Source organism: Garra rufa, chromosome 7 (genome assembly GCF_049309525.1).
Source record: "Garra rufa chromosome 7, GarRuf1.0, whole genome shotgun sequence".
NCBI classification, from domain to species: domain Eukaryota; kingdom Metazoa; phylum Chordata; class Actinopteri; order Cypriniformes; family Cyprinidae; genus Garra; species Garra rufa.
Window position 1 is genome coordinate 48,336,395 of NC_133367.1, and position 15,910 is coordinate 48,352,304.

The 15,910-nt window shown below is 44.3% G+C and overlaps 1 protein-coding gene across 1 annotated transcript; it reads right to left on the reverse strand.

The window, feature by feature from the left end:
* Positions 1-1,599: 1,599 nt before the first annotated feature.
* Positions 1,600-4,675, reverse strand: LOC141338210 (uncharacterized). Its single transcript, XM_073843758.1, has 2 exons — positions 4,524-4,675; positions 1,600-3,235 (listed from the first exon to the last, which is right to left on the reverse strand). The coding sequence occupies exons 1-2, from the start codon at positions 4,673-4,675 to the stop codon at positions 1,600-1,602; spliced, it is 1,788 nt and encodes a 595-aa protein (XP_073699859.1).
* Positions 4,676-15,910: the final 11,235 nt, after the last annotated feature.

Consider the following 15,910-nt stretch of genomic DNA (forward strand, 5'->3'; position numbering starts at 1 on the left):
TACATGTGGCAAGCAGTGCAGACTACAATTGTAGGAGAAGAAGCCATTACTCACCGTGATTGTAGAATGATTTCAACTTACCAATGTTGTTAGAGTTCCTGAAGAACAGATCAGGGGGAGAAAAAACGGAACGGAGCCGGCTAAAAGAGTACTAACGATATTAAACACGAGAAAAAAAAATAAATAAAAACGTGAATGGAACGCAGATGGCAAGTTAACCGGCCAGCGCAATGCTAAAAATAGTAAACAAGAGTTAAAAGCGTGAATGGAGTGCAAGCGGCAAATTAACCGGCTATGGAATGCTAACGTGCTGCACTCGTGATTATAGAGTAAGGCGAACAATCAAATTAGTCAGATTAGTTTGATGGATAAGACCAGAAATTAAATTAAGCTATATCTATCAATTTAAAACGGCAGAATTAACAATAAGATAGAGAATCCAGTAGAAAATCCAGTAGAAAAACGAAGCTGCAGAGAGCTAACGTTACAAACAAACAGACCACTCTGCAGCGAGGCAAACAGGAAGCAGGGAAACAGCGAAACAGCGACACCCACAGCAGTGAAGTCTCCTGAGCTATGAAACGGGCAACCTCTGAATGAACCTCTGAATGAACCAACACAAAAGAACTAAACCAATATAGATGACAAAACTGATGTGAAACAAAACACAAAGAGTTCATAACTGTGACACAGTGTAATGTCCATATGTCAAAAAAGTACAGTTCTAAAGTAATACAGATTATGCACTTAGCTAATATCATGTATTCAGAATCGAGCTCATTAAATAAATTTCAAGCTGTGATGATTACATAGTATATAGAAAATCTATCAGTTATATGTTTATTTAGAGCTGACATGAACTCTTTACAGGCGTTGGTCAACTGAAGTAAGATCAAAAATGTACCTAATGCCTTTCAGTGGGCTTAAATAGATCACCCTTTACACCAGATGTAGTTCACAAACAACTGACCGTTACAATAATTAATCCTAATATTCGACATTAGTAGCCTAATGCCGAGTTCAGACTGCACGATTTTCAAAGCAAACTGCATGACTATCCGGGGTAGCATTCTGTCGTTGCTGTGTTCACGCTGCTGGATGGATCGGCAACAGGGGGTTTCACACTGCATGACTTTACAATACGAAGAATCACCGACAACTTTGTCCCGGTCCGCAAACAACCAAACACGCGATCAGTGACATGGAAACAACGCAAGGTCAGGTGTGCAAGTTGTCACTTGAGACTGGGATTATTATAAAAAATGGTAGCCCGCAAGAAGCTTGTCATACAAATTGCATGTGCACTCATTTGCAGCGAAAAGAAAAGAAGCCGAAGCTATGCTTGTTGATATTGTGGTCTATACCTTCGTAACTCCTCCTCCAACTTCCTGCTGGCCTGGATGTTGCTGTCTTTTGAATCGCCGACAGGTCCAGATTAGCATGTCAAATATTTCACGGGTGTCGGCTTCACACTGTGTGATTGTCTCTGGCGTGAACGAGCACCGATATGCCTCAAAACCTGTCGGCGACCTTATTTTTTTTATTAGATTTATTATTATTATTTTATTTTGTGTGGTCGGATTTTTTACATATATTAATTTAATGTTTAGAGGGATTTTCGAGCACACAAATAGAATCCACCATTATTCTCCGTTCTTCTACAGTTTTTCTCATATCCTCCAGGTTCTTCATCCATTCATCTTTTCCCTCCTCCTTCAGTCTGGGAATCAAGAAATCCAGATGTTGAAGAGTGAAAGCGTTGTCTGATTTTAATGCGATCTTAGACAGAATCATGATGCTGATATAAGCTTCATTCAGCAGGTTGGACTTTCCATTTTTAATCTTCTCCAGATCACTTTTTAGTTTTTCTTCCGTTTTCATTTTCATCTCAGTCTCTTTCATGATACTTTCAAGTTCCTTTTTAATATTTTCATACATTTGCTTGTCAAAGCTGATTTCAGGATGATGGTCATCAGTGCGTTCACACTCCTGTTTGAGGTCCTCAAATGTCATAATGACATGTTTTTCTCTCATCTCATATTTTTTGTTCTCTTGGACATGTGTGCTGTAATGACACTTCCTTGTGCACACAGTGCAGTGGTTGTTTTCCATAACTGCACACCATGAGAGATTGTTCACCCACCAGCAGCCCTTCACGTGACAGTTCTCCTGACAGACAGAGCAGCAGGTGGCATTTCTGTTCCTCCATGATTCATTTTGAATTCTGACTTTTTCTTTGACCTTTTTTGTTACTGTGAACTGATTTTTTTTTTTTTTTTTCTGAATGTCGTCTCTGTTCTGTCTGATGGATTTCTGAATCTCATTTAGATCTTCAGTTTTTAGCTCCTTCTCTTTGATTAGCCGATTCAGGTTGTTGACACAAGCGTCAAGTCGTCTTCGCTCCTTCAGAACATCTAATGTCATCTCAACACTTTTTCTGCTGTTTTCCTGCAGGAGTGTGAAAAACTGATTCATGCTATTTTCTCCCATTTCCCAGGCTGACCTGTACTTTGACTCATACTGTTCATCTCTTTGGTCTTTCTGTCGGTTGTTGAACAATAAGTGAACGGGCTGTTCGTTCATATTCTTTCTGCAGGGTATTTCTGCTGTTTTAATGGCATTAAGAGCATCTGTTGGAGGTAATCCATCTGACTGTGACATGAGAAACACTATGCTGTTCTCTATATCTTTACCAAGTATAGACAGAACAGAGTGAAAGACGTAAATCTCTTTGGCAGAGTGTCGATTCTGGGACGCCTTCATCACAAAACACACAGCATCAATATAATGAATCCCATCCTCATCGGAAAATAATTTGAGCAGATACTCAGAAATCTCTGTGTCTTTCTCGTATCCTTCAGTCTGTGCATATCCTGGAGTGTCAATGATGGTCAGAGATGTTGGGTTTTCTTCAACAAACACCTCATAAACAGTGATCTCAGAAGTCTGGGATTGTGATTGATCTGCACCTTCAGTTTCTTCAGCGATTTGATAAAACTCTTGATCATCAAACTTCACTCCCAGTGAGTAGTTAACCAAGGTGTTGATCATGGTTGTTTTCCCAGCACCAGATTCTCCCACCATCAGAATAGCTTTGTTCGGCTTGTTTCTGTCCTTTTGTCCATATGTCCACTGTCTGACCTTTGTCTCTTTTCCATCAATCTGACTTCTTTTTGTGTTCAGTCGGTAAAGCACTGGAGGACCATGTTTCATTAGAGTGGCATCATAACGTGATCTGCAAAAGAGAAAATTGTTTCGGAGATGGAGAGTGGGAGGGGGTGCTCAGGATTTGACGTAAGTTTATTTTGTATGAAGTTGCTACTTATGCAGATTTGTCAAGATAATATTATTTAGCTTGCTAATAGAAATTAACAAGGAAAAGCTTACTGCATCTCATTCAATTGATTCCCGTCACCTGTTTTTAACAGTAAACAAAGATTTTCAAAGATTATGAAAATATATGACAATATACATAACCTGTCATTTATTGTTATATTGTGACATTAGATACTGCTTTCTGTGAAGACAAATGTGGCTTGAAACTTCATAATGTAATTCCCAAACTTACTGTTAAAAGAAACAGGATGATCAATACTCTTATCTGAGGCACCACTATCATCACTGCAGTCAGAGTTAGAGCGATGGTGATCCATCTGAAAGAAAACATTCACTTTTAATAAAAATATCTATCCCATTTATATACATATACATTATATATATAACGTGAGACTCTTATCGGGCGATAAAAAAAAATATCGCCGTTAATCTATTCTCAAAGTTGGGTTGAGAGCTGGGTCTAAACTACGCAAGCTATGATGACTTTTACCTTGATATTTTAGCGCGGATATATACCTAGCCAGAGGAGGCGAGAACGAGTCTTCAACCTGTGTGTATGCCTACTCTGAAATGACCACATCAAACGAGACGTGCAAACATGGATGCAGCTATGAAGCCGCCGGGTTTGTTTCAGGGCAGGTGCGTTGCTGGACCCTTTTTACTGGGGCACGTGCAAAATAAAGATAAAATAAAGAAAATCTGCTGTGCCTCAGTCAAATCTCAAGTTTGAGTTATAATTTACTTTGATAATCCTGAAATAAAGACATTAAACTATATGCAACAACTGAATTGACGCTCCTAAAAGCAACGCAGTTTAACTATGCACGCAGATATCCATGCCCGCGCGCTATATATATATATATATATATATATATATATATATATATATATAGTTTTTTTTTCATTACAACAGTTCATTCTGGTTCTCAAATCTGATTGGTTGATAACTGTGAGATATTGTACTGGTATCACTACAGGAATGTCCTTTTGCATCATTCCGCTCGTTCTAGCTGGGTCCGTTTTTTACCGAGTGTCATGGCAGACGTGCAAATCCTGTATCATTTTATAAATATTACTCTTTTTGTTTAACGAAATGTAGTTTTAAGTGGTTTTCAGGTGGGAATGTTCTTGTTTATAGTTGAAATATGCAGTTTGTTAATAATGATAACGTATATTTGAATATTTACGTCATCGTTATTGGACGTGTGACACCCATTTCCTCAGGGGGCGTTCTGCACTCATCAATCCGCTCAAGGGCGCTCTCACCACGTCCAGATCTTCTGGAATTTAGTGCTGCCTCTGATGTCTCTGTAGTGGTTACACCTGACATGTAATTCATTATGGGTAAATATAACGGGTAGTCTTTGGTCTCATTAATCTTAATTAATTAATTATTTGTTCCAGAGAACTGCCATTACTCTTGATTGAATTGCCAATCAACTTTTTGATGGCTGTTGTTGTTATTTATTAAATATTATTACTCAATAAATAAAAAAAATATATAATATTTTAAACTATGTATTTAATAATAGTGTTTAGTATTGAGAAACGTGCGTGTATTCGTGATGGTGATTTTAGTTACATTGTTCTGCCATTAGATGGCGACAAGAGACTGTTTTTATGAGTGAGCAGTAAAAAGTGACTTTGGGACTTTTAAACTGAAAAGTTATTAAGCGGAAGTCATCTTTAATCTTCAACAGCAGTTTGACAGCGAATAAATGCGCTGAGCAGCAAAATCACCCTTTAACAGATGTTAGGATTGCGTTGTTTTGGTTTGGGTGTTTTCGTGTCTTTTTGTCTGTTGTAGGTTTCAGATTGGGGCGTCTTCATCGCTCTTATTTAAACAACGTGCGAGAGTTCGTCGGCGCCGCTGTTCCGCTGTTGTTCGGGCAGTTGGCCAGAGCTGCGCTCCAATTTGTGGCATTATGTTTTGTTTTACATCTATTCACTAGCACTGACAACACTTACTGCATCCATTCATTTGCCCCTTCACACTGATTGAACCTACAGATGTTTCTGATTAAGTTATTTGTAATTGTGTTATCATAAATATTAGGGGTGGGGAAAAAAATCGATATTGCAATATATTGTTGTGCTCTCTGTCGCAATAAATAATCGATACACTAACGGCCAATATCGATATTGAAAGGACCGATTCACTGGCCCGACAATGAAGTTCCAGCGATCTGGATGAAGGTTTGCTGCATGTTCGGTCTTTTACAGCGCTTCAAGATTTGCGTTTCAATTTTAGTCTAGCTCCGTTCTAATCTGACTCCAATTTTAAGTGATCATTAAGTTTAGACTGTATTTCCAATCAAAAGGTTATCACAAATATCGATTATGAATTAAACTACTTGATTATTCTAGACATTCCATATTTTCAATTATTCGTTCGTTGGAGGACCTAATGTCTATAACAAAAGTCTCCTCACAATTTACTAGTCATTGATCTCAGGACATATCATGATAACCAAATATAACATTTTATTTGTCAGGTAAAATATATCATGCCAATTACACAATTAAACAATAAGAACCCAATTCAGTTTCAATTTTAGATAATTACATAACCTCAATTACTCAAAGATGTATCTAAGAGTGGGAAAGGCATACCTGACTATCAGAGAGACACACTGCAGCATGAGAGAGACCTGGAGGTTTAGCTCCAGAGACCCTCGCATACATACAGTGTGGGGGTTTTGGCTACAAAAGATCCCCCCGTTGTGTTTCCTCACTTGCCTTATATACCAGACCAGAACAAACAAATATTCCTATCAGTTGTAAATACAAAGACCTTTTGATGTGTCAGGAAGTCACGCAACCCAGGGTCACACCATCCCATCTGCCCCTAAAGGGAAAACACACCCAATAGCAGCAAACCCAATTCTATGGAAGTTTTCAATCTTTCTTACAGTATATGTGACTGCTATGAAACTGAGACCATTTTACCAATCGCACAGAGACCATTCAAATGTTATCAAACATGAAAGGGAAAGACAATATATTCACAAAGATATACTATGTGGAACTTATAGTGACTTTCACCAAGAGCTTTTAGGGTCAGAGGTGTGAGAGTGAGGGGTGAAGAGAGGGGGGTTGTTTAGTCTTCTTTGAAGATCCCTTAGTTTTGTTGTTTTGCTGCATGCCATCTGTTCGTACTGTATTTTAAATCCATGAGGAGATACTTTCACTCCTTACAATATCGACATTATTACAACACAAAATGATTAATTTACACGTTGTCAGTGTTACTGTCACTACCCAATATCTACCATTCTGTTTGCGGGGGGCGCTGTTCGGGTAAATAGGGGTAAAGTGGCGGAAGCAGCGGCCAGTAGGGGTGTGCGATACTGCAAATTTTGGTATCGATCCGATACCAAGTAAATACAGGGCCAATATCGCCGATATTGATACCGATACCAATACTTTTTCCTTTCAAATACTTAAACTTTGGGTTTCAATAATAACTAATGTTTATATGACTAAAATATTATATTATACTGTATTTATTTGATCCTCTAGCACCCTCTATTCTAATTACATTCTTTATAAAATAAATATTTTAGACTCTATTAATTTACTTACTGCTTGTTTTCTTAACAAAAACTTAACTTGCTATGTGCACTGCATTAGACTAAATGAGACTTGTCATAACATTTGCATGTGACTGCAGTTTTGTTGATTCTGATTGCTTCCAGGTCCTCTTTCGTAAGTCGATTTTAGAAAAAAGCGTCTGCTAAATGTCTAAACATAAATGCAATATTATTCACCCTAAAACACTGTGGATATCCTTTGCCTTTCTAAAAGGAGTTTGCAAGCAGAGGACTCTAGAATATGAAAGCAATGCATATAGTTTTATGTTAAGCATTTACCTACCATAGAGTTATAAACAAAAACTTAATGTGGCTTAATGCATTAAAAAAAATATTAAAAGGTCAAACCCAGTATACTGATGATGCTAATGATGTGCAGGCAAGCAGCCCAGCATATGAACACAAAGTGCATGCATGTTAAGTGTTTTCCTCTGATAGAAAACCATTTATACAGAAAACGTTTAACGTGGCTGAATGGTTAAAGACAGTGATAGTGTATAAAAAGGCCAAATCCGAGAAATGTAGTGGGTCTGGTTTCCAGTCTCATCTGCTTCCAGCAAATTTAGCAGTACAAAACAGCTCGTTTTGCTGATTGATATTGGAAACATTTGTTTTTTACCATATCACTTTAATGTATTGACTTAATTTATAAACATAGCACAATAGGATAGCACAAACAATTGTTTTTGGTTTATTGCAGTGTTATTTTTCTCATTATTTCCCGAATGTGCCTAATAAAGCGAACATCTCGTACATTCACAGAAAAAAAGTTTACTTCTGCATTGAAAAATAATGTGGATAAGTTGGTGGTGATGCCACAGATGCAAATTTATACTGTTCCATATCTCGCTTTAACCAAAAGTATCCGCTTACGCTTGGAGACACGTGATGGCATGATAACAAAACAGCAGAGCAGGGGAGCAGCAGCAATGTTGGCATACGAGATATGAAAACAGCGGCATATACACACGTTACATACTACTCTTTGTTAAATGTATTAAGCAATGCACTAAGTGTAGAGGAGAAAAAAATACTTAAAGTATCGATCTCAGCAGGCTAGTATCGATCCGATTCCAATACCAACGTTAGTATCGATACTATCGATATTAGGATCGATCCGCCCACCCCTAGCGGCCAGTGAAGAACACAAGTTAACTAACAACAACAGAGAAGAAGCGGAGAAAAAAAGAGAAGCGAGAAGAATGGCGGAAAATAATGAAAAACAAATCAAAGACCCACCCGCTAGTTGAGCATGCTGATCAGTTAGTGTTCCTCAAGAGGAATATGCCTTGATGTGTCCACTGTCCAGGTTAACATAAAGCACTTTACAGTAACTTACTACTGACGTTTCAGTATCATGGTTTACACACGTTAATTAATGTTCACATGTTTTTTAAATGTTCATGCACTTTTATCTGTCTAGCTGTACTGAGTTAACATTTAAGACCAGGAGGCAGTGAGTTATTATGCAATTGCATAATTCTTTGCACAATTTGGAAATGTTGGCATTAATAAATGCTTAAGAAATCCTTATTATGGGTATTTTTTTCTTTTTCAGTCACATATATCGTGATATATCGTTGAAATTTCTTCCAATATATTGAATATCATAGATATCGTGAATCGTGATATTATCATTATCGTGGGCCAAATATCGCCACAGAATTGAATCGTGAGTTACCTGTATCGTCTCCCTTAATGTTACATCATTGAGCCGGGTGTAACATATGGGGGCTTGTCCAATGTAAATTGATTAGATTTGGTTGATGTTAAACTTTATTTGTTTAATTAATTAGGTGGGAGAGACCATGAGGCAAAAATATTTGTGGCAGCGTCGGCTTTGGTATTTCTAGTCAGCTCGGAAAAGGTAAGTTCTTGCGGTTTAAAACTGTGTATTTGTGTATATTCCCATGTTAGGTTGTAGCAGCGCTTTGCATTATTTTTTTGTTTTAGTTTATTATTTTTGTGCGGCTTCTGGGTCAAGTGCACTGCCATGGTGTAGTTACAAACTGTTTGTTCGGTTCCACGCGAGCGGTATTTGGGTGCTTCAAAGGGCTTAACTCTTGGGAGCACATGAAGACGAGAAATAGTTAGCGGGTTTTGTTAGGATTACGTGGGGAGTGTAGAAAATACTTTTTCTAAATGCTTTTAAGTTTGTGTTTTAATGTTCTGTGCTTATAAGAAGACAGAATGTTCTGTGCTTATGAGAAAACAAAGTGTACACTGTGTAACGGAAACTGTTTAGTAAAATGTGTGTGTGTGTGTGTGTGTGTGTGTGTGTGTAGGTGCGAACTCTCTGAATTCATGTCATTTCTGAGAAACCTCTATTTACAGGAATTGTAGGAGAAAGAAGCCCTGCAACAGTAACTGTCTGAAGGTCGCGTTTAACTTTTGGTCACTCTAAGAGAACAATGGGGTGGGGCTGTATTTTCTTTCTGTGCAGAAACGGTTGGTGACAACAGGCCCTGATTGGAGGAGGAAACTGAAAGATGTCAGAAGGAGGGGCCTGCAGAGTCAAGAATAAAAGTGCATGCACTAGCCTTGTGAGACCTTCTAAACTGCCCAGATGTCAGATTTGATATTGGCTGTTCTGGAATCCTGAGCTCAGCACTCTTTGATTTTACTATTAAATTGGCTTTCAACTTTAATGCGGACTCAAACTGTTTTATTTAAAGGGCGAATAAAAGAGCTGGGGGGAAGTACAGGTCCTTTTCCAAAAATTTGCATATTGTGATAAAGTTCATTATTTTCTGTAATGTACTGATAAACATTAGACTTTCATATATTTTAGATTCATTACACACAATTGAAGTAGTTCAAGCCTTTTATTGTTTTAACATTGATGATTTTAGGCAGCTCATGAAAACCCAAAATTCCTATCTCAAAAAATAAGCATATCATGAAAAGGTTCTGTAAATAAGCTATTAACCTAATCATCTGAATCAACTAATTAACTCTAAACACCTGCAAAAGATTCCTGAGGCCTTTAAAAACTCCCAGCCTGGTTCATTACTCAAAACCGCAATCATGGGTAAGACTGCCGACCTGACTGCTGTCCAGAAGGCCATCATTGACACCCTCAAGCAAGAGAGTAAGACACAGAAAGAAATTTCTGAACGAATAGGCTGTTCCCAGAGTGCTGTATCAAGGCACCTCAGTGGGAAGTCTGTGGGAAGGAAAAAGTGTGGCAGAAAATGCTGCACAACGAGAAGAGGTGACCGGACCCTGAGGAAGATTGTGGAGAAGGACCGATTCCAGACCTTGAGGGACCTGCGGAAGCAGTGGACTGAGTCTGGAGTAGAAACATCCAGAGCCACCGTGTACAGGCGTGTGCAGGAAATGGGCTACAGGTGCCGCATTCCCCAGGTCAAGCCACTTTTGAACCAGAAACAGCGGCAGAAGCGCCTGACCTGGGCTACAGAGAAGCAGCACTGGACTGTTGCTCAAATTTTGCATGTCATTGGGAAATCAAGGTGCCAGAGTCTGGAGGAAGACTGGGGAGAGGGAAATGCCAAAATGCCTGAAGTCCAGTGTCAAGTACCCACAGTCAGTGATGGTCTGGGGTGCCATGTCAGCTGCTGGTGTTGGTCCCCTGTGTTTTATCAAGGGCAGGGTCAATGCAGCTAGTTATCAGGAGATTTTGGAGCACTTCATGCTTCCATCTGCTGAAAAGCTTTATGGAGATGAAGATTTCATTTTTCAGCACGACCTGGCACCTGCTCACAGTGCCAAAACCACTGGTAAATGGTTTACTGACCATGGTATTACTGTGCTCAATTGGCCTGCCAACTCTCCTGACCTGAACCCCATAGAGAATCTGTGGGATATTGTGAAGAGAAAGTTGAGAGACGCAAGACCCAACTGTCATGATCGAGGCTGTGGGTTTTCCCTGAGCCACCTGAGGTCGCTGTGTTGGCACTGCACTCCCCTTATTGTTCACGTCTGTCTTGTAATTTGCACTGATTTCACTCACAGCTGTTCACTATCTGGACTCTGTATAAGAACACTCACTCTTCATTCCGTTTTCATGGCTGCATTGTCTTCTGTCTTGTGTGTTAATTTGTGTTCTTGAATTCCCTGGACTTTGACCGTGTTCTTGATTTTGTTATTTTGTGTTTCACTTTACGTTCAGTTTGTGCCGTGTTGGCCTTTTGGTTTATGTTTATTTGTGTTTGTTATATTAAAGTCTCTCCCCTGCATTTGGACCCAGACCTCCTTACTAGAACGTGACAGAATGCAGCCATCCATAATGGGTCCAGCGGGGAATAATTTTTTTTTGAGGCGGCGGTCGGGGCGGCGACCATTCCCTCTGCTCCCAACACGGAGGGGATGTCCTTTGAGGTGGCGTCGGCAGCGCGCTTTGACTATATCTATGCCTGCCTGGCGATGAATGCCCGTGTCGCTGAGACTATGCGAAGGCGCCCCTTCTTTGCGGTGGGGGTGGAGACGGAGTTTCGCGTGAAGGCAGCGGCTTCCACTTGCTCTGTTACTGACGCGGAGGCGATTACGCTATCTGTTCCTGACGCGGAGACGGCTGCGCGCTCGGCTCCTGGCGCGGAGAGAACTGCACTCTCTGTTCCTGACGCAGAGACCACTGCACTCTCTGTTCCTGACGCAGAGACAACTGCGCTCTCTGTTCCTGACGCAGAGACAACTGCGCTCTCTGTTCCTGACGCAGAAACAACTGCGCTCTCTGTTCCTGACGCAGAGACAACTGCACTCTCTGTTCCTGACGCAGAGACAACTGCGCTCTCTGTTCCTGACGCAGAGACAACTGCACTCCCTGTTCCTGACGCAGAGACAACTGCGCTCTCTGTTCCTGACGCAGAGACAACTGCACTCCCTGTTCCTGACGCAGAGACGACTGCACTCTCTGTTCCTGACGCAGAGACGACTGCACTCCCTGTTCCTGACGCAGAGACGACTGCACTCCCTGTTCCTGACGCAGAGACGACTGCACTCTCTGTTCCTGACGCAGAGACAACTGCACTCCCTGTTCCTGACGCAGAGACGACTGCACTCCCTGTTCCTGACGCAGAGACGACTGCACTCTCTGTTCCTGACGCAGAGACGACTGCACTCCCTGTTCCTGACGCAGAGACAACTGCACTCTCTGTTCCTGACGCAGAGACAACTGCACTCCCTGTTCCTGACGCAGAGTCGACTGCACTCCCTGTTCCTGACGCAGAGACAACTGCGCTCTCTGTTCCTGACGCAGAGACAACTGCACTCCCTGTTCCTGACGCAGAGACAACTGCGCTCTCTGTTCCTGACGCAGAGACAACTGCGCTCTCTGTTCCTGACGCAGAGACTACTGCACTCTCTGTTCCTGACGCAGAGACGACTGCACTCTCTGTTCCTGACGCAGAGACGACTGCGTTCTCTGTTCCTGACGCAGAGACAACTGCGCTCTTTGTTCCTGACGCAGAAACGACTGCACTCCCTGTTCCTGACGCAGAGACAACTGCGCTCTCTGTTCCTGACGCAGAGACAACTGCGCTCTCTGTTCCTGACGCAGAGACAACTGCACTCTCTGTTCCTGACGCAGAGACAACTGCGCTCTCTGTTCCTGATGCAGAGACAACTGCACTCCCTGTTCCTGACGCAGAGACAACTGCGCTCTCTGTTCCTGACGCAGAGACTACTGCACTCTCTGTTCCTGACGCAGAGACGACTGCACTCTCTGTTCCTGACGCAGAGACGACTGCGTTCTCTGTTCCTGATGCAGAGACAACTGCGCTCTTTGTTCCTGACGCAGAGACGACTGCGCTCTCTGTTCCTGACGCGGAGGCGGCTGCACTCTCTGTTCCTGACGCAGACACGACTGCGTTCTCTGTTCCTAACGCAGAGACGACTGCACTCTCTGTTCCTGACGCAGAGAAGACTGCACTCCCTGTTCCTGACGCAGAGACGACTGCACTCTCTGTTCCTGACGCAGAGACGACTGCACTCTCTATTCCTGACGCAGAGACAACTGCACTCCCTGTTCCTGACGCAGAGACGACTGCACTCTCTGTTCCTGACGCAGAGACGACTGCACTCCCTGTTCCTGACGCAGAGACTACTGCACTCTCTGTTCCTGACGCAGAGACGACTGCACTCCCTGTTCCTGACGCAGAGACTACTGCACTCTCTGTTCCTGACGCAGAGACAACTGCACTCCCTGTTCCTAACGCAGAGACGACTGCACTCTCTGTTCCTGACGCAGAGACGACTGCACTCCCTGTTCCTGACGCAGAGACGACTGCACTCTCTGTTCCTGACGCAGAGACGACTGCACTCTCTATTCCTGACACAGAGACGACTGCACTCCCTGTTCCTGACGCAGAGACGACTGCACTCTCTATTCCTGACGCAGAGACAACTGCACTCCCTGTTCCTGACGCAGAGACGAATGCACTCTCTGTTCCTGACGCAGAGACAACTGCACTCCCTGTTCCTGACGCAGAGACGACTGCACTCTCTGTTCCTGACGCAGAGACAACTGCACTCCCTGTTCCTGACGCAGAGACGACTGCACTCTCTGTTCCTGACGGAGAGACAACTGCACTCCCTGTTCCTGACGCAGAGACGACTGCACTCCCTGTTCCTGACGCAGAGACGACTGCACTCCCTGTTCCTGACGCAGAGACGACTGCACTCCCTGTTCCTGACGCAGAGACGAATGCACTCTCTGTTCCTGACGCAGAGACAACTGCACTCCCTGTTCCTGACGCAGAGACGACTGCACTCTCTGTTCCTGACGCAGAGACAACTGCACTCCCTGTTCCTGACGCAGAGACAACTGCACTCCCTGTTCCTGACGCAGAGGCAACTGCACTCCCTGTTCCTGACGCAGAGACAACTGCACTCTCTGTTCCTGACGCAGAGACAACTGCACTCTCTGTTCCTGACGCAGAGACGACTGCACTCTCTGTTCCTGACGCAGAGACAACTGCACTCTCTGTTCCTGACGCAGAGGCAACTGCACTCCCTGTTCCTGACGCAGAGACAACTGCACTCTCTGTTCCTGACGCAGAGACAACTGCACTCCCTGTTCCTGACGCAGAGACAACTGCACTCCCTGTTCCTGACGCAGAGACAACTGCACTCCCTGTTCCTGACGCAGAGACAACTGCACTCCCTGTTCCTGACGCAGAGACAACTGCACTCTCTGTTCCTGACGCAGAGACAACTGCACTCTCTGTTCCTGACGCAGAGGCAACTGCACTCCCTGTTCCTGACGCAGAGACGACTGCACTCCCTGTTCCTGACGCAGAGACGACTGCACTCTCTGTTCCTGACGCAGAGACAACTGCACTCCCTGTTCCTGACGCAGAGACGACTGCACTCTCTGTTCCTGACGGAGAGACAACTGCACTCCCTGTTCCTGACGCAGAGACGACTGCACTCCCTGTTCCTGACGCAGAGACGACTGCACTCCCTGTTCCTGACGCAGAGACGACTGCACTCTCTGTTCCTGACGCAGAGACAACTGCACTCCCTGTTCCTGACGCAGAGACAACTGCACTCCCTGTTCCTGACGCAGAGGCGACTGCACTCCCTGTTCCTGACGCAGAGACGACTGCACTCTCTGTTCCTGACGCAGAGACGACTGCACTCCCTGTTCCTGACGCAGAGACGACTGCACTCTCTGTTCCTGACGCAGAGACGACTGCACTCTCTGTTCCTGACGCAGAGACGACTGCACTCTCTGTTCCTGACGCAGAGACAACTGCACTCTCTGTTCCTGACGCAGAGACAACTGCACTCACTGTTCCTGACGCAGAGACAACTGCACTCTCTGTTCCTGACGCAGAGGCGACTGCACTCTCTGTTCCTGACGCAGAGACGACTGCACTCCCTGTTCCTGACGCAGAGACGACTGCACTCTCTGTTCCTGACGCAGAGGCGACTGCACTCTCTGTTCCTGACGCAGAGACGACTGCACTCCCTGTTCCTGACGCAGAGACGACTGCACTCCCTGTTCCTGACGCAGAGACGACTGCACTCCCTGTTCCTGACGCAGAGACAACTGCACTCCCTGTTCCTGACGCAGAGACAACTGCACTCCCTGTTCCTGACGCAGAGACGACTGCACTCCCTGTTCCTGACGCAGAGACGACTGCACTCCCTGTTCCTGACGCAGAGACGACTGCACTCTCTGTTCCTGACGCAGAGGCAACTGCACTCCCTGTTCCTGACGCAGAGACGACTGCACTCTCTGTTCCTGACGCAGAGACGACTGCACTCTCTGTTCCTGACGCAGAGACAACTGCACTCTCTGTTCCTGACGCAGAGACGACTGCGTTCTCTGTTCCTGACGCAGAGACGACTGCACTCCCTGTTCCTGACGCAGAGACGACTGCACTCTCTGTTCCTGACGCAGAGGCAACTGCACTCTCTGTTCCTGACGCAGAGACAACTGCACTCTCTGTTCCTGACGCAGAGGCAACTGCACTCCCTGTTCCTGACGCAGAGACGACTGCACTCTCTGTTCCTGACGCAGAGGCAACTGCACTCTCTGTTCCTGACGCAGAGACGACTGCACTCTCTGTTCCTGACGCAGAGACAACTGCACTCTCTGTTCCTGACGCAGAGGCAACTGCACTCCCTGTTCCTGACGCAGAGACGACTGCACTCTCTGTTCCTGACGCAGAGGCAACTGCACTCTCTGTTCCTGACGCAGAGGCAACTGCACTCTCTGTTCCTGACGCAGAGGCAACTGCACTCTCTGTTCCTGACGCAGAGACGACTGCACTCTCTGTTCCTGACGCAGAGGCAACTGCACTCCCTGTTCCTGACGCAGAGACGACTGCACTCTCTGTTCCTGACGCAGAGACGACTGCACTCTCTGTTCCTGACGCAGAGACAACTGCACTCTCTGTTCCTGACGCAGAGACGACTGCGTTCTCTGTTCCTGACGCAGAGACGACTGCACTCTCTGTTCCTGACGCAGAGACGACTGCACTCTCTGTTCCTGACGCAGAGACGACTGCACT

Excerpts from the sequence above, each read along its gene's own strand:
- LOC141338210 (XM_073843758.1), bottom strand. The coding sequence starts at position 4,675 with ATGAATTACATGTCAGGTGTAACCACTACAGAGACATCAGAGGCAGCA. Across the intron at positions 3,236-4,523 it reads ACACGTCCAATAACGATGAC|ATCACGTTATGATGCCACTC; the intron begins GTAAATATTCAA and ends TCTCTTTTGCAG.